Source organism: Penicillium malachiteum (assembly GCF_028827825.1).
Source record: "Penicillium malachiteum strain IBT 17515 chromosome Unknown utg000003l:1.0-4950554.0:1.0-4952489.0, whole genome shotgun sequence".
Classification (NCBI taxonomy): domain Eukaryota; kingdom Fungi; phylum Ascomycota; class Eurotiomycetes; order Eurotiales; family Aspergillaceae; genus Penicillium; species Penicillium malachiteum.
The window spans coordinates 2514574-2532033 of NW_026643096.1; the positions used below are offsets into that span (position 1 = coordinate 2514574).

The 17460-nt window shown below is 47.0% G+C and overlaps 9 protein-coding genes across 9 annotated transcripts; 4 read left to right on the forward strand and 5 right to left on the reverse strand.

The window, feature by feature from the left end:
* Positions 1-668: 668 nt before the first annotated feature.
* Positions 669-2274, reverse strand: N7483_007289 (peptidase family M28; the record flags this gene model as incomplete). Its single annotated transcript, XM_057090726.1, has 6 exons — positions 669-737; positions 796-967; positions 1027-1169; positions 1244-1621; positions 1681-1847; positions 1995-2274. Coding segments are annotated over 6 exons (1209 nt in total), but the record flags the coding sequence as incomplete, so codon positions are not given.
* A 2289-nt stretch (positions 2275-4563) lies between these two features.
* N7483_007290 (NAD(P)-binding protein) lies at positions 4564-5183 on the reverse strand (the record flags this gene model as incomplete). The annotated part of the gene is made up of 2 exons (XM_057090727.1): positions 4564-4948; positions 5002-5183. 2 exons carry the CDS (start codon positions 5181-5183, stop codon positions 4564-4566), a joined length of 567 nt encoding a protein of 188 aa, XP_056945468.1.
* Positions 5176-5538, reverse strand: N7483_007291 (NAD(P)-binding protein; the record flags this gene model as incomplete). Its single annotated transcript, XM_057090728.1, has 2 exons — positions 5176-5441; positions 5499-5538. 2 exons carry the CDS (start codon positions 5536-5538, stop codon positions 5176-5178), a joined length of 306 nt encoding a protein of 101 aa, XP_056945469.1.
* Positions 5539-5906: 368 nt separating this feature from the next.
* Positions 5907-6217, forward strand: N7483_007292 (uncharacterized protein; the record flags this gene model as incomplete). Its single annotated transcript, XM_057090729.1, has 2 exons — positions 5907-6186; positions 6207-6217. The coding sequence occupies 2 exons, from the start codon at positions 5907-5909 to the stop codon at positions 6215-6217; spliced, it is 291 nt and encodes a 96-aa protein (XP_056945470.1).
* A 2125-nt stretch (positions 6218-8342) lies between these two features.
* Positions 8343-9779, forward strand: N7483_007293 (Monooxygenase FAD-binding; the record flags this gene model as incomplete). Its single annotated transcript, XM_057090730.1, has 3 exons — positions 8343-8589; positions 8688-9340; positions 9375-9779. The coding sequence occupies 3 exons, from the start codon at positions 8343-8345 to the stop codon at positions 9777-9779; spliced, it is 1305 nt and encodes a 434-aa protein (XP_056945471.1).
* Positions 9780-10286: 507 nt separating this feature from the next.
* Positions 10287-11735, reverse strand: N7483_007294 (uncharacterized protein; the record flags this gene model as incomplete). Its single annotated transcript, XM_057090731.1, has 3 exons — positions 10287-10545; positions 10597-11617; positions 11672-11735. The coding sequence occupies 3 exons, from the start codon at positions 11733-11735 to the stop codon at positions 10287-10289; spliced, it is 1344 nt and encodes a 447-aa protein (XP_056945472.1).
* An 813-nt stretch (positions 11736-12548) lies between these two features.
* On the forward strand, positions 12549-13916 carry N7483_007295 (uncharacterized protein; the record flags this gene model as incomplete). Its single annotated transcript, XM_057090732.1, has 1 exon — positions 12549-13916. One exon carries the CDS (start codon positions 12549-12551, stop codon positions 13914-13916), a length of 1368 nt encoding a protein of 455 aa, XP_056945473.1.
* A 177-nt stretch (positions 13917-14093) lies between these two features.
* On the reverse strand, positions 14094-16665 carry N7483_007296 (MIF4G domain-containing protein; the record flags this gene model as incomplete). The annotated part of the gene is made up of 2 exons (XM_057090733.1): positions 14094-16501; positions 16533-16665. 2 exons carry the CDS (start codon positions 16663-16665, stop codon positions 14094-14096), a joined length of 2541 nt encoding a protein of 846 aa, XP_056945474.1.
* A 233-nt stretch (positions 16666-16898) lies between these two features.
* On the forward strand, positions 16899-17387 carry N7483_007297 (signal recognition particle 14 kDa protein; the record flags this gene model as incomplete). Its single annotated transcript, XM_057090734.1, has 2 exons — positions 16899-16925; positions 17028-17387. 2 exons carry the CDS (start codon positions 16899-16901, stop codon positions 17385-17387), a joined length of 387 nt encoding a protein of 128 aa, XP_056945475.1.
* Between the last annotated feature and the right edge of the window lie 73 nt (positions 17388-17460).

Below are 17460 nucleotides of genomic sequence, written 5' to 3' on the forward strand. Positions count from 1 at the left end.
TCGGGATTTGTATTCTTGTTTGCCACAGATCGACTTCAAATGTTATAAATTCGACAGGTCAAGGTCAGGGGTGTGGATACAACAACTGCGGGTAATCCCAACGTCAATAACTGAAACACGAACAATTCACGCTGTGGAGAGCGGACCTTCCCCTGAAATTCAGTTAATACGAGCCCTTTGATTTGAAGAACTCGATTCCTGTCTGTCAAAAGCCCACTCGATAGCTAACAAAGAGAGTTTAAAAAACGGAACAAAATTTTTACTATGCAAGTAGTTGTGGGGCAGAGTGGAAGTAGTTTAATTACACGGAATAGTCCATACCTCGAACAAAGAATCCACTATTGAAAATGGAGCACTTGAGCATGGTTAACAACATTTGAACATTTCAACTCGAAGTGGATGTTATGGTTCATCCATGGATGATATGGGACGCATAGTAGTATGGAAACCTTATTGCCGACTCCTGAAACTTGGTACACACGTGTAGTTCTTCAAGCCCTATCGGATATTTGCCGAACCAAATATCAAAGAGCTATAGACGGCGCTATATACTGCTATATACCCGGGACCATGTTTCCGTCTCCTAGTAAAATGCCAAGCTTTAAGGCCAGGGCCCCCAGGGCTGATATGAATGGTCTCCTGAAGAACAATATTAACAATACTTACCGCCATGCATTGTCCCAGCCTGCCTGCTCGATTGCAAACGCAATCGCCAATTCGGTGAATCGTGCCATGTGCTAGCGCTTTGATGAGCAAATATCTCCGGAAGACTCGGACAAGGGAACAACAACTTACATCCACAGAGAAATAGCCCGTCTCATCATCTACCCACATGGTATCGTTGACTCCATGGATATATGGATCAAACTCACCCGGGAAACCCGCTCCGGCTAGTGGGTTTCCTTCTGATGCGAAGGCAGCCGGGTAGTTGAGCTGCGTGTACGCCATGTAATCGGAACCGGCGAGTCTAATATTCAGTTAGTACCCCTGACTCGCACTTCTGAGACATTACGTCAAGTAACTCACGGTCCAAGATCATAGATTTTAGCAGGAATCGAGATGTATTTGTTGCTTAGTTCCACAGTCCAGTTGGTCAAGGCCGCGTCAGCCTGGGTGGAAATAAAGCCGATACTCTCAGTTGCGTTGCGGCTGATATAGGCAGTCATGTCCTAGGGGGTGATAGACGGTTAGTTCTGTTTTCTTTTTTTTCTCAGATCCACAGAGCTGGAAAACCTATACTTACAAACTCCATCATAGCTCCGATTCGCGCTCCTTGCTCCTTCTTGTATCGAGCAACACGTTGACTGCCCAGCAAACCACCTTCCTCGGCCGCATACCAATGGAACTCAACCGGACCATATTGGGGCACGTAGCCGCTCTCGGCTAGGATACGGAAGGCTTCTAGAATACTCACTGTGCCTGAACAGTCATCATCTGCGCCGGGTGCTGGTAAGAGAGGGAAAAGATAATTGGCGGAGTCTTGGTGCGCTCCCATGATGGTCAGTGGGTCGGCAGCATTGCGGACTTTGGGTTCAAAACGAGCAATAATTGATGACTGGGGGAAAGGGTGGGTAAAATATTCAAGTGAGATGTGAGTGCTCATAGGAGCGTTTGCGATTATCTTGATGCCGTCAGCTTACAGAGCTTACACTTATCCACGGGTATCCCAGGGTATAATACCTGTGCAATATGATCATGAAGCCACTGGGAACTACGTTCACCGTGGAAATCACCGTAGTACCGGTTATAGTAGCCAGTCATATGCTGGAGGACAGCAGTCATTCTTTGCTGATCAACTTCCTGGAAAAGAGGCCGAATGAGCCTCTCATGAACCAAGTCTGGAAGGTCTGTAGAACGGTTCGTCAGTCCACATTTTCAGGTCCACAAGCATTCGAGTTTCAGACTGACTAGGTTCTCCAGCTGTGAGTTCATGCACCTGACTCGCATAGAATTCTTCATGATCAGTGATATCTACGAATTTCTTCCCTGTCTACGGAGCCGCAGCTTGTCGCCCTCGGTCATCCATTCTGGCTTCGATTCGCCTAGAACCCGCAGGAGTCGCGGCTGAGACAGGAATGGTTCAGACTCTGGAGACAGGTGGATCATTGCGGCAACTGGATCCGATTGCGCCTCCAAGGCAGCCAGAATAGCCTCGTCAACCTTGAATTCGCCATGCTGGTGCGTGTGGGGAGTGAAAACGACTTGCGCGTCAGTGGCTTTTGCAAGCTGGGCCGTGCCCAAGAGCAGTATAAAAATAGATTTCAAGTTCAACATATTCAACGCTGAATTGATGAAGGGAACTTGGGTGTAGTAGAGATCAAGAAGGAAATGATTATCGTCTTGTTTACCTCCTCTAAGTGCTGATTTAGTCATCAAATGCGGAGATAAGCACTCGGGAAAACGCAATAATTGACCAATCGGATATCCGACGGGAAATGATTGTTATCCTATCTTAATCTATCTATGAGATCCCCTGACTTCTTTAAAATTGTAACGTTGAACAAGCACGTCTTTGTGATACATTATACGTTATCTTACTCTATATTCGCCTGAATTTGACTTGATCTCTCTCTCATGATCATCCTAATTTTTCTCAAGGTTTGTCCAAAGTTTTCATCTTGAGTGGGGTTCAACCCAAGTCCGAGCCGACACGATATATTGTAGCCTTCAGGTGGTAGTGTTAGTACTAGTAGTAGAATTCAAGTTCAATTTATTGATACTATGTACTAATATTCAAGTTTGACTCGGAGTCAAGCTCCAATATTTCAAGTCAAAGGTTCATCATCTAAAATAAAATTAAATGATCATACGCTGGGAGCCTTAGAAGAGCCTTGTTGCTTCTCTCACTTCCAAGTATGTGATCTCGAATCTGACCAGTTGACCATCTTATGAACAGGTCAATATATCAAAGTCCATATGACTTGAAATAATAAATGTATTCAATTAAAATGCTGATAGATGTAAGGTGACGGTGGTTCAAGTTGTTGACATGCCCTATGTCGGAGGCCTTTGGCCTGATCTGGTGAATTCCTATTGCCAGCTGGTGGGCCTCACCGCACAGGACATAATAATCCTTGTACACGAAGTAAAAGGGTAGGCCGAACACTTGGCCAAGGGGAGCTGGGTCCTGTGGCTCCCGGGCAACTTTGATGTCGCCGGCCTTGTTGAAGACGTCAGGCCACCGGGGCCAAGAGATCGATCGCTATCATGGGCCACAAGAACTCCGTTGACTACATTAAGCGTCGATATGTATAGACACGTACCCATTGGAGGTGATCCCTGATATTTAGACCAATATGATTTTTGAACAACAGGGTCGTTACCTGGTAATTGCCAATGGCTCAGGTCAGCGACAAATTTTCGAACTGTTGAAATTCTTATATATTTACCTCAGGATCTCCCCCATCGACTGCCAGTGCCTTCAAGTTCTGTAGGAGGCCATCCAGAAGTGCCGGATGACAAAGTGAGAGTAGTCCCGCGTCTCTGAATCCATCGATTGAGTCACAAAAGAAGATCGACAAAGTTTGAGTCTCTGCGACTGGGAAGTGAGGAGAGAGAGAAAGGGGGTAGGTACGTATTGAGAAATAATCGCAAAGAACGAGCTGCACGCGCGAAGAGTTTGATCTTTTCTTGGATGCTGCTTTAAAAGCTGGAAATCATTAGTAAACGATAGTATCTCTTTGGTATAGAGCTGTGGATCCTCACAAAACGAAGAGAGTAACGGAAGGGCTGTCTTCGATCGCGACAGCCCCTCTACTAGCACATCGGCTAGTAGGTCAGCCTGACAAGGCTTTTGGATAGCCCAGTACTTTATTGCGCTAGGTTCTCCACTTTGAACAAGCCTATTGAAATCCTAATAATATGATGGTATTAGCGGGCGTCATACCACCTTTCCGCTCAGCGATGGCCCACTTACCTGAAGGGATGGGATATAGGAAGCTGTTACAACCCGTTCGATCTCTTCATCTAGGTTCAAATTATTTTCGTCCATGACTGTAGTTGAAATGCGAGATACACCAATAGCAACTTCCTTTTCTTCTGTCATTGTCGGTGATGAAATTGCGTGAGCGGTAGAACAGTGAAGAACAGTTCAAGTTCAAGTTCAGGTTGTTGGTGGCTTTCGATGATTTTTAGTTCGTTAAAATGAAATGTTGAGACTTCAAGTCCACCAAAAATCAACTTTTAATTTTCAGTTGTTGTTTAGATTGGCCATATTGGTATGGTAGCGTGGACCTCAGTTTGAGTTCAAATCAGTGATGATTTTTCGAATCACTTGGGCCACCATTGACGTAGACTTCTATTATAGAATTCTCAGTTGAATAGAGAAGGGTATAATCACTGTCGTTCCAACATTCAATCCAGCGTTTCAAAGTAATATGAGCAATACATAATCGACTAAGACAAATGACCCAAAATTGAAGACTGACTATCTATAACATTACTTTCATAGTCAAGGGATGGCTGAATAGTAGAGATGCCCACCTGGGCACCTTCGAACATAAGAAGACTGGGATTCAAGTTCCTCCGCACCAATCTGTATATCTACCATGATAGTCGACGTGCTTATGAGCACCGTAGAGTTTGATTCTCCCAAACCTCTATCTCTTCTAGCATCTGGTTGATTTCCCCTTTCACATAGGGAATGGTGTCCGCCCCCATTAACAAGCGAATAGGAAGAGGACGCTCATATTGCCTAACAACGCAATCAAAGAGAACCTGAGCGCAATGATCAGGGTCACTCCAAGTGGACTGAGATTGAATATGATCAATCAACTGACTGAACGAACCATCAGGGGAATCATAGGCTGGGTGTCTAGGTGGTGACTCGAGGCTAGACTGTGCAAAGTTCGTACGCATACCTCCAGGCGAAGCGATCAAGAAATGAATATTCCATTCCGGACGAACCTCCTTCGCGACCGATTTCGTGAAGCCTTCGAGTGCAAATTTACTGTAGGCTTTGGTCAGTCCTTCTCTTCAAGAATCACCGAAGGAAGCACAAACCTAGCATGGTAAAACGAATGTCCAGGTGCAGTTAGGAATCCTCCAATCGAGGAGACTTGAACAATCGTACCACCCTGACCCTTAGGATTCACCTCCCGAAAGATCTGAAGCGCTTTCTGAGTTATATGAACTGGGCCCCAGAAATTGGTCTCGAGCTGATTGCGAGCCTCGGACTCAGACATGGCTTCCATGTCTCCCATCAGACCGTATCCCGCGTTGTTTATGACGACGTTTATTTTCGGGGAATTTTTGAAGAGCCTCGGCGAAGGCGCTGATGATTGCCTCTTGAGATGTCACGTCTAGCTGAAGCTTGAGCACGTTCGGATCGTCTGGTAGATATGAAAGTGATGCGACATTTCGGGCAGTGGCTATAATGCGGTGGCCTGCTTTGTAGATGATCTGTGCAAATGATTTCCCAAGTCCAGATGAGCATCCGGTAACTGGAATCAGCTGTGTTAGTAGAATGCACCAAATCACCATGGAACCCCGGAACTTACCAAACCAGATAGTCTGATCATTCAAGTTGAATTGTGTCATTTTGAAGATAGAAACGACAAGGAGAGATAGTAGTAGGTACTGGGGCAGAATGAATGTTTGATTGACGGTCGTTTCATCCCGAGAGGGGTATCCTTTATAGATCTAGAATCCGATTAAGAATATCAAAGCCATAATTTTACGCAGGTGAAGATCAAGATTTTAAGATTCGGCCAATTGGAGGTCGATATTGCATCGGCTTAAGCCTAATGAGGAAGATGCACTAAAGCAACAAGGCTGATAAAAGTGGGCCCTTGTACAGGGGTTTGTGAAGCTAACTCTCAAGTCTATTTCCTCATTTTTATTCAATCTCGGCTAGTGCACTTTCCATTTAAGTCAGAATCTAATTTTCTCTCCCTGAACGAGTTATCATGAGCCAGCAAGATAACCAACCTACTTTTGTGGTCGTGACCGGGAACCCTCAAGTGGGACAAGGCCAGCGACTGAGTCAGATCCGATCGCGAAATGCGATAAAGCATCATGAGCGCAGGATTGCTCGATACAATGGAAGCCACTCAGTCCAAAAGAAACAAGCACATGTGATGAGGGGTATGCAAGTTGCGTTCGAGAGAATACCCCAAGAGCTTCACACCAAGTTCGGGCCTCCACCTCTGGCTTCATCACCGACAGGTTCTACAAGAATGCGAAAATGTGAGTTTTCAACTCTACAGATAATAATTGAGAATGATTATTGACTTCGACATAGTCATGTGTGAATATGTGCTCTACGGTCACGAAGTACACCCATTCTTTTCAACAGTCGTATCTGCTGCAGTGTCTCATCCGGTTCTGATGAGTGCCAAAATTCTGAATGCCTCAGCATGGGACGATCTAATGGCTCATAATAAAATTGAGAGCTTGACATTTGAACAATCGATGATCACCCGCTACCTCCTTGCACAAACAATGGACTCCAGAGATAAGTCGCGTGTTGTCAATTTAGCTGCATTGGTTGCAATTTTATTATTTCATGTAAGAAGTTACAATTCATTTCACGCCCAAAAATGCTAACGTGCAATTGATAAAGATGGTCGCCGAAGATTTTTATTCATTTGAACGAGATGAGAAAGTATTGCAGCTCTTTCTCAGTCCCTATGGAGGCATAGACTCGGATGAACTTGGCTTTGATGGTCACTTGAAAAACAGTCTCATACTGTATGAATTGAATTCTTATATTTTCATTCTGGATCAACTACTAATGATAGCCACTAGTATCGAAGAATTGAAGCGGTGTCTCAATATCAAATCACGGGTTCCCTATTTCTCTAATACTAAAAACCTTCCATCCCAAGCTTTGGACTTGTCACTTTTCACCCTTGAGACCCATCGCAACACCATTGGTGCATACAAAAACTTTCCGCCCATAATTTCCGTGCTCAGTGACCTATATCAACTCGTCATGGCATTTGGAGGACGATACCATCACGATTCGACCGCGGTAGTTGGGTATGATCAGCACTCCACACCGTGGATGGTTCACACACAGCGACCAATAATAGATTCCATGAACGAAGCCTACCCACAAAATGACGCCAGAATCCCAGCCTTACTCCATGCAAATCAAATCTTGACTTGGAGTCACGGTGGAACTTCCACTCAATTCTTGTGTGTGAATTTATGTCATACCTCGCATCTCAAAGATCTTTTATTGAAGACCAATCTTGATGGATTCTGGGATTCTTTGCCTGGGGCATTGATCTGGTGTCTTGTCATTGGTGTCCGATGTTCTCCGCCTGGATCTCTGCGTCAATGGTTTATGATGCAAACTACAAGAGTGACTTGTACAATGACCATAAATTCTTGTGAGGCAGTTTTGAAAAGTCTTCGTGTCCTTTTGGCCGGGATGGACGGAGCGGGAGGTACGGAGTAGAGTGGAGTAGGTTGTGATCTGTGCATTATGTGTTCTACATAACTCCCAACACTTCAATGTTCCAAGTACCATGGAATTGAAAGACTTCCCAGGGTCGTAGATTAGAGTAAAGATTGTGTGGCGAATAGAAAATGAGTTAAAATATCGGCAGTTCTAAAGTAGTGTAGGAACCAGACTTACTCCGAGTACCCTCAAATCCGTAGAAGTCCGGAGAAAGTAATAATGTGGGGAAGTTCTGGTTAGTCTGGGGCTATAGCGGGGATCATTACATTATATTACATTATGTATTACATTAAGAAATATTGATTAATTAAGAAACCAGAAACGCCCGGGGGATTATTGAATTATTGGTTAGGAGTACACCTATATTTTATGCTAAAAATTATTCTTTTTTTAATTTATTTTGGTTAGTTTCTTAATTAATAGTAATCCTTGATATTGATATCAATACTCAGTTATATCTGATTTATTATATAGGGGTCATATTATTGGTTAGGGTTGGAATGCCGAATGATCTCCAAGTTTCAACTCAACTTGAACTCCCCCCAAGCTGATAATGTTTTCTCCCCCATGCACTAGACTCCAGATTCCATGTGGCCACGAGACTAAGTGGCGGATAAAGTCCAACCAGGTTGATGATGAAACATCCAGTGATACGCACTCTGCTCTGCCCCTCCATAGCGGCCGTGTGGGGAGCTGTGGGAGAACCGGGAAAAATCTCATCCGCCCTCGTCATGCTGAGGCAGACCGAATGCGACGGCAAAAGGCCTCGGTGAGAGACTTCTGAAATTTAAAACTCGCGTGTCGCCTTGATTCCTTCTTGACTTTCATTTTTCTCATTAAAAAAAACTTCTCTCCTACTCCCTCTTGTCTTGTTCCTCCCGCGACTCCCACCTTATAACCTCTTTTACTATATACCCCACTTATATCCGACACAATGGCAAAGGCTCCTCAAGATTTGCAAATCGCCATCCTGGGCGCTGGTATGGGTGGTCTCACCTGTGCCCTTGCTCTGGCTCAGCGCGGTTTTAAGAACATTGATGTGTATGAGAATGCCCACGATCTGGGCTTCGTCGGTGCTGGTATCCAGCTTGCGCCCAACATGGCGCGCGTCCTCGATGGCCTTGGTGTCTGGAAGGGCATTGAGGCCGAGGCTGTTAACATTGGAGATACCTCCGTCCGTGGTATGTACACAATTGTCATATATTATTGTTTTCATGCAGAGACACAGCGCAATTGCGTCCCGGAGTACATAAAGCTAACCATATCCTTTTCCAAATAGTTGGTGCCGATAACAGTGAGCTCGCCCACGTTGAGCTCGGATATATTAAGGAGACATATGATTACCCTCACATGGTTGGCCACCGCTCTTCTTTGGCCAACGGTCTTTACCAGGGCTGCTTGAAGGAGTCTGCTATTAAGTTCCACTTCGCTACTACCGCCTCAGACGTCGACTCCTTCGGTCCCCGTCCTTCTTTCACTGCCACTTCCCGTGATGAGGGAACTGTTTCCAAGGTCGAGTGTGATATTCTCCTGGGTGCCGACGGTATCAAGTCCGAGACTCGCCAGGCTATGCTGAAGCTCCTGAATATCAACGTTGGCGTCAAGGACACCAACCAGGCTGCCTACCGTATCATGATTCACAAGGACCAGATCAAGGATGACCCTGAGCTCCTGGAACTCATTAACAGCACCACTGTAACCCGCTGGATCGGTGAGAAGCGCCACATTATCGCCTACGCCGTCTCCAACAACACCATCTACAACCTCTCCACCACCCAGCCCGATACCAACTTCGCCGCTGCTACCAACGCCACCTACACCACCAAGGGTGACAAGAAGGCCATGTTGAACGTCTTCTCTGACTTCTGCCCCATGGTCCAGCGTTTGCTCGACTACGTCCCTGAGGGCGAGGTCTGCGAGTGGAAGCTCCGTGTTCACGACCCCCCTCCCTACCTGGATCCACAAGTCCGTCGCCCTGGTCGGTGACGCTTGCCACCCTACCCTCCCTCACTTGGCTCAGGGTGCTGCCCAGGCCATCGAGGACGGTGCCGTTATCGCCGCCGCTCTCTCCCGTCTCCCCGACACTACCCCCGAGTCCATTAACAAGGCTCTGCGTGTTTACGAGAAGGTCCGTAAGGAGCGTGCTGAGACTCTGGTCGAGATGGCCGCTGCTTCCGGTCGTGCCCTTCACCTTGGCGACGGAGCCGCTAAGGCTGAGCGTGACCGTCAATTCGCTGAGCTCAAGGCTAAGGGTGGTAAGGGACCTGTTCCTGATAAGTGGGCTGATGCCGATGTCCAGCGTAACATCTATGGTTTTGACTGCACTAAGATTACTGAGGAGAAGTTCGATGAGTACTTCTCGGCGATGTAAGCGCTGCTCCTGTTTTGCATTTAAGACCCTGTTTTGTGTTTTCGAGAACTTGGTCCCGATCTTTTTGTTCGTTGGCGCACAGTGAAATTACTGGCTTTCACTTCTTGGCTGTATATTGTTTGCCATCATGTATATCCACGATCTCTACAAAAATGAGAATCTATGACGAGATGTTCAAATTATCCTGGTACTTGTACTGAGACTTTGTTTAGGGGTAGTACTTCGCGCAGTAGTAACCTGTAAGCTTGATTAAAAAGTTCAAGTTGGCATGTGATTATGATGGATAAGATGAAAGTTTCACTTTCAGGGTCAAGGGTAAATATTGCATTGTGTTGTATATAGTAAATCCAAAGTCAACGAACCATTGATTTATAATTATGTCCATACGTGTCCAAATGTAATAGTATTGTACAGTCAAAATAATCAGATCAAATCACTTTCGAGTCAGAGTTCCTGGGACATTTGAGGCTTCCATGTACCAGATTCATCAAGAAATCAAGCTCACGTTCAAAATGTGGAGACCATGGTCAACCCGAACAGAACACTAATGACAGCCATTAAACTGGGGACCAGAATCGCAGGAGCAGCGGACGGGAGTTCGCTGAAACATGAATAACTCCCATTCAAACGACCCATTTGGTGTAGTGTATCGAACGGAGTGCAGTTGAAGACGGAATTATTGTTTGGCGTGATACTGAAATCATTTAAAATTGACGGTGCAGGAGTACTATTCAGCGGTTGCATCTCCTGAGTCAGGAACGTGTCGCTATAAAATCATGTTAACCAAAGATTCAGAATCAGGTGAGATGTGGGAGACTCATGCAAGAATCCATTTCCGATCAGAGGCCAGAGAATTTCAATCCTAGACACATTGGTGGGCCAATACCATGTTCGAACTTGATTTCCCGCATCATCGATAGTGTATTGAGAGGTGAAGTTCAGTTTCGGGTTGGCTGTGACATAGAGCTCGAAACCACCAGTCCAATTCACAGCTTGTGGTGGGAGTCGAATCTCCTCCAGGTAATAATACTTAGGACTGTGTGACTCCAAGCTTTGCAGGTCGTCAAAGTCTACATCCAGGCGAGACATGAATGTATTGGTCACAACCATAGAATTGGCAGTCAATGACTCTAATGTCGGACTGCGTGTCAAACCTGTCGAGTTACCGTCAAGTATGAGACTTTCCACGTGCAATTTTGTGGCAGATGAACCACCTAGCGTAACGTTGAGAGAAGCATAGATCCTGACCTCTTGAGATACATTTGTGAATCCGAGAGTGATGCTTTCCATATTAGGGAATGGACCTTCGATATGACAAGAAATGATGTCGAGTGGGTTACTGAGGATGCTATCAACAGAATCAACCGACATCTCGTAGAGTTCAATGGCAGTCGTGTTGGTTAACTTGGTGTGGTGAAGTGTAGTCAGATTATTGCCGCCGAGGACAAACGAGTCTGCCGATTCAAGAGAGGTAATGTCCAAATAAGTAATTGGAGATTCCATAATGTAAAATGATCCATACACAGTGGTCAGGTTGGGAAGTGTGAGGTTTTGCAAGGAATCTTGAAAGAGCTCTATGCTGCCTTCTACCAGCCGCAGAGTAGAGCTAGAGATAGTGTAAGGGGTCGAGGTAATATCGTCGGTATTGAAGACATTTTCAACGGATTGGAGATTTCCTTGGATCACTTCCACACCATCTAGGTTGATATGTTGGGTTGTAGTTTCATTGAAGAGGCCAATGCCGACAGTTCCGTTCACGACTGGGCAGTTCTGGCGTAGAGCCTCTGCATCAGCCAACGATGTAATGATCACTGAAGTGCAGTTCGCAGCAAGAACGCCTGGGAGATTGGAGGTTAGCGCGGTGTCTTTTAACCAGTAGTAGCTGATCTTACCAGAAGAGCATATTGTAGCTCCTAAGAACTGGAGTAGGATCCTCGTATAGGCGTTTCTTAACATGTTGTCTGTGCCAAAACTTTCGCGACGCCCCTTCTACTCAAGTCGTTTCTGAGAGGAAAAGATTTCCCTTCTATCACCAAATAATCTGCCTTACCAGGTCAGCCGCAAGCCATAGCCCCATTTTGCATTGACCCCCGACTGAACCCTTGGTCCCTGATTTCCCCAGGCGCTAAGCTTTAATGGGGTTGCGTTCATATCGCTTAGCTGCTTAGCTGCATACTAAGGATTAGCGGGACCCTGGCCGAGCACTGTAGGGTCTTTGTGCCTGTCCCTGATTTGATACAGGCGTAACAGGTCCATAAGTGGAGGAGATTTTTGCCGAGCGTTCCGAGACAGAATTGGCATATGGAGTACCTACTATGCATTGAACGCTTTTATAGGTGGATATTTAGGGTGTTTGGAGATGTACGGAGTACTCTGATGGCCTCATTCGAATTGCTTGGGATGGTAATAGCAAGGAAGTCAACTGGTAAGACTGATTGTTGAGTCCAGAGGCAAAGAATGTTGTAGGATAATTCACAGTGAATATTTGAGTGTTTTGGAACCTTGGAATTAGTACAAACATGAAGTTGAAACTGGATATTGTTCCTGGTAGTGGGTATGGAGTAGTGCCCAGGCTTGGCTGATGTGCATCTCCCCGCAAGATCAACTTTGTGATCTACATCTACGGAGTAACGCGAACGTCACTCGAATAAACCGCGTCTCCGTCATGATACATTGCAGACGCCCACCCGAATACAATAGCAAATAAATGCCACCCCCGGCCGTATGCATGATCCCACGATGATTATCTTCCACTTGGCTCACTAGTTCATGCAGACGCCCTCTCCATTCCGCCTCTCCCGCCGCCAACCGTCTACGCGCCGCAATGCCGGTCCACAATTCGCAACCTCTCCTCGATTCATACTCTCGCAAACAACCCCACGGAGGACAGTTCGAGGGACGGGCATACTTGATGATGGTGCCCCGTCAGCAACAGCTCCTGTGGCTGCAACCCCTCTCGCGCGTCGCGTCCCACCGCGTTCCCAAAGAGACGTGATTGACGACTCCGATGATGGCGAACTTCCTCGAAGCACATACACTCAAAGAAAAGGAGTTTACAAAATAACGGATTATGTGATTGATAGTTCGCCGCCAGAGGCCGCAGAATCGACGGAGCTTTTTGACGCTGAAGAGAACGCGGCATTCGAGCTCATCGAAGACAGCAACAAGCGCAGACGTATCCAAGGAGACCAACGATCGCTGGCCGAGAACTTAAACGAAGCCACAGAGCAAAAATTATCATCGTCATCTCCGAGAAACCTCAAAAATCCTCTCGCTCCTCTAGACACTCCTGCGCCTCGTTCTTTACACAAGGCAGAGTTCCAGAACTCGACTCCAAGGATACCACCACGACCAACTAGCTGGGCCACATCTATACCAGCAAATACCAAGACACCATTCCGATCTAAGCCTCGTTTCATGATATCAACACAGAAACCTCCAAGCAGCCAGTTTGCCCCTCGAGCTGAGACCCCGGCAGCATCCCAACCAACTTCACCCTCTGTCGAAAAGCGCAAGTTGGCATTTGTCCTGCCACCATCGCCGCCTCCTAAATCAAAGGTGGATGATATTCCAGCACCATTCTCGCCTTCCTCGCGCACTTTGAGCCGTCGTGGACGGCGTCGGTCTAATGTATCGGGATACTCTCCTGGTGGCATGGCAGCGGAGGTGCGACGTTGGGTCCTTGAAATGGGATCTAAGCGTGAACAAATGAAATATAACCCAGGTTTCGATGGCAATGACAAGGGATCTGGTGGCCTAAGCCAGTATCTAATTGCAGCGCGGGTCGTCAGTATCAACCAGGCAGCTTTTAGTAGCTCGGGTCCTCTGGCATTCATTCGAGCGGAGCGTGTGAGTGAGTCTGAAGATGAGACGACGGTTCTACCCATCTTAGCCATGGGCTTACCTCGGCGTAAACCGTCATCCTGTTCAAGGTCTACTCCATTTCAAATCAAAGTGGGCGATTTATTAGGATTCCATCGGGGATTGGCCTGGGATATTGACTTGCATGGTCCTGAAGCCTCTACCTTCCTTGGCTCTGGAGAACAGGCTATCTTGTCTGACATGAATAACACCCAGGGCACCAAGGAACGATGGTTAGTTGCTATGGAGTGGGATCTGGTGGAAGAAGGCGTATAAGATGTTAGACTCTTTGTTCATACTTAATGTCCGTAATGAATTACATGAGGAACGAGACTTATAAAAGACAATACAACTTTTCATTGCTATGTTCAATGATGGGTATATTCAAATATGCATAATCAACCGCCAGATAAACAAGATCTACTGGCACATATACAGGACGTTGCACATCTCTTAGTCTCGAATCGCTTTCAAGGCGTCCACGGCTACTTGGCAACCCCAGCGCACTTGCTTTTGTTCTTTCTCCGACTCGACAATATCAGTCTTTGAAACAAACTTGTTGAGGAAGAAGATAAGACCCTTGGCAATTTGGGGCGTATCTTGAACGCGCACAAATATCTGCATGAGGGACTCCTCATCCTTTGGAGGGTCGTCCTTGGACTTGTCGCCCTTCTTCTTTTGTGACTTTTTGCTCTTCTGTGACTGTTGAATAATGCTAATAAGCAAGACTTCGGTGAACAGCTTGGTCTTCGGCTGCAGGTAGGCAAAGTTCAGGGTCTTAAGAACGCCGAGAGTCAAGGTACCATCGGCAATCAGCATACCGAACATCTTGGCCAGGTTGATCACGGACTTCATGCTGACTGCGGTTTCCTCGTCATCGGGGTCGAAGTCTGCTTCCTCATCATCATCCATATCTCCCTTCTCTCCCATCTTCTTGAAAATGTTCCACAGGGCAAACATGAAGGAGACCTTAATCTTTCGTCCCAAGTCACCACAGATTCGTCGGGCGATGAGAGTATAGTATGGATTGTGTACCTCCTCTTCCATTGCACAGTGGAGAAGAACACGGGGAATCTCAAATTCCTGAGCACGCTTCAATCGAAGCTTAAGGAGTCTGACATGCGCATCTTGGAAATCGGTGGCGGACATGATGGCAACGAAGATGGAGCGGCGGACATCTGTGTTCATACGATGAGCACGCGCAAGGTCACCGTAGTCAGGCTCGGCGTCACTGTCATCTTCGGAAACCTGCGCATCCTTCATCTCTGTATCTTGCAATTCCTTGCGTGCTGCGACGAGGGGATCTTCCTTCCAGCTAGCACCAACCAGCCACCACTTGCCCTTTTTGGAGGAGTCGTGGATATCAGCACGGGTAATATGAATGGGCTCTGAAGCGCGGATAACGCGAGAATTGTTCAAGGAACCCAGGATCTTGCGCATTTTGGTAATGTGCTCAGTTGTGATGTTCGCCCCAACGGCATTCTTGACGCGGTTGTTCTTGAGATCGGTAATGGTATCAATCATGAACTTGGTGCGGACTGATAGTTTGTCCTCGCCGATTTTGGCAACAGCAGGCTGGATCAGGAAGACAATATCCTTAAGAGAAGAGGGATCATCTTGACGAAGTTGAGGACCAGCGTTTCGAATAACCTTGAGAAGAAGCTCGGTGTTGTCCTCCGTGATCTCCTCTAAAAAGAGACGAACATAGTCAAACATCAATGGACTGCCGATGACATGGAAGTTGTAAAGCTGTGTGAGAAGGGAGACCAAGTTGACAATCTCCTTGCCCGCAAAAGGCCCCCGCTCGTCGCCACCCGCATCCAATGTTTCCACAATTCTTTGCACAATCTCGGCACCAACGTCCATGCCCATCAGCTTGTATAGGGCTGCAATGAAACCCGCGTGAAGAATCATGAATGTATCCTGAAGAACGGCTCTTTCGCAGATAAGGCCCATCAACAAATTGAGAATCGTAGTTGTGACATGCTGTCGCGGGTAGTCGCGATACAACTTCTCAAATTCAGATACGATAGAGATGAGGTTAGCCTCAGAAAGCTTGTTCAGTTGACCCTGGGCTTGGCGCTTCAGGCGAGTAAGGGACTCCGCTTCAGATCCCGAAGCAGCTCGTAAGGATGGAGGAATATATTTCTGGGGAGCAGCTCCTGCGGCCTTGGGAACTGGTGCCACGAAGGGGTTCTCCTTTTTCTTTGGTGGAGGCTTTTCATCCTCATCAAAGCCATCAAAGTCACTTCCTTCGTCGCTGTCATCGTCGTCGCTTCCGAAGATTTGCTCATCAAGATCGTCCTCATCCTCATCGCTGTCCATATCACTGTCGTCATCCTCGTTCAGGGCCTGGGCCTGGAGCTTCTGTGCCTTCTGTCGCTTGCTCTGCAACCAGTCGTCGGCTTCCCGTTTGCGCTTTTTACCCTCATCTTCAGAAGCTTCCGCCAAATCACCCAGCAAATCATCCAGACCATCCTCGGCGAATGCCTTCGGAAGTTTGCTTCCCTTCTTCATGCCAAGCTTTTTCTCCAAAGCGGCGATTTCGGCATCGTCTTGATCCAATTTGGATTTCACGGTTGCCGAAATGTGAGGTTTAGATTCGGCTTCCTCTTCGGATTCGGATTCGTTAAGGTCGATATCATCGTCATCTTCCTCCTCGCTATCCTCGTTCAAGTCAATGGATAGGTTATCCTCCTCGGATTCAGAGTCGATTTGGGCCTTTTTCGTAGCTTTGGATTTGCCTTTAGGCGCAGTCTGTACATCGTCGTCGGAATCCTCGTCCAAATCGAAATCGTCCTCGTCGGATTCTTCAGGCTGTTGTCGTTGCGTGGTCTTCTTCGGGGGGCCCTGTAGGCTTTCTGATGCCCTTCTTTTCTGTTCGCTCCGCACGGCGGCGATCTTTGCGTGTAGCAGGGCCGTTCTGTCGGCGCTTCTTCTCGCCATATCTATCGCGGATTCCCAACTCGGAACGTAAATCCCGGGGAAGGGAAGTTGTATTATGCTGAGGACGTGGGCGCCGCATTTTGAATTGAATTGTGCTTGCAAGACCCTAACCGCGGACTTTGATCTGGAGAAAAAGAGACAAGAATGCGGGCGGTCAGGAACTTTTTTTCATGGCCGCTTTTTAATGCCGGTCAAATAGTAAGGCGGCGACCCCAAACCCACAGCGGAGTTTCTTCCCCCACGACGGGACTCTCTTGTTGCGTGTTGTCTTGATCGAATCCATTGTTGCGCATTATCTATCTATTTTTCACAATGGCTCCGCCTCTGAGCCACGATGAGGTATGTTTAGCACTTGAATTATTCTATATAGATGTTTTGTTATCAAACACTTGAGGTGCATTCATCTTCACGTGGCCTGGCTAATCATAATGTCACCGCCAGTTCTTCTCATCTCTCACAACTCTCCTCTCCAAGACTACCGAACAAGCCCATGGTTCCGTATACTTGACCCAGAAGCCATTGCCCAGCTCCGAATCCACATCTTCACCCTCAATCCTCATTCGCGCCTCGGATGGCAACACCAATGCGCCAAACCCCAAATCCGCAAACCAGACTGGCAAGATCACCAAGAATCGATCTTCGAAGGTCAAATTCTCCACAGTCGTCAAGTCCGAAGATCTGGACGCTTTCTACACTCGCTACGCGGAGGTGTGCAAGACTGGCATGTCCGGCTTGAAGAAGCGGGATCGCAAGCGCAAGACAAAGGCTAAGGGTGGAGCTTCGAAAGCTACCAAGGCATAGATTCATGCGACCATGTTCTAGACCGATGAAAAGTCCTTGGCTTAAGAACTGTTTCTGATTGCATTTTCTGGCG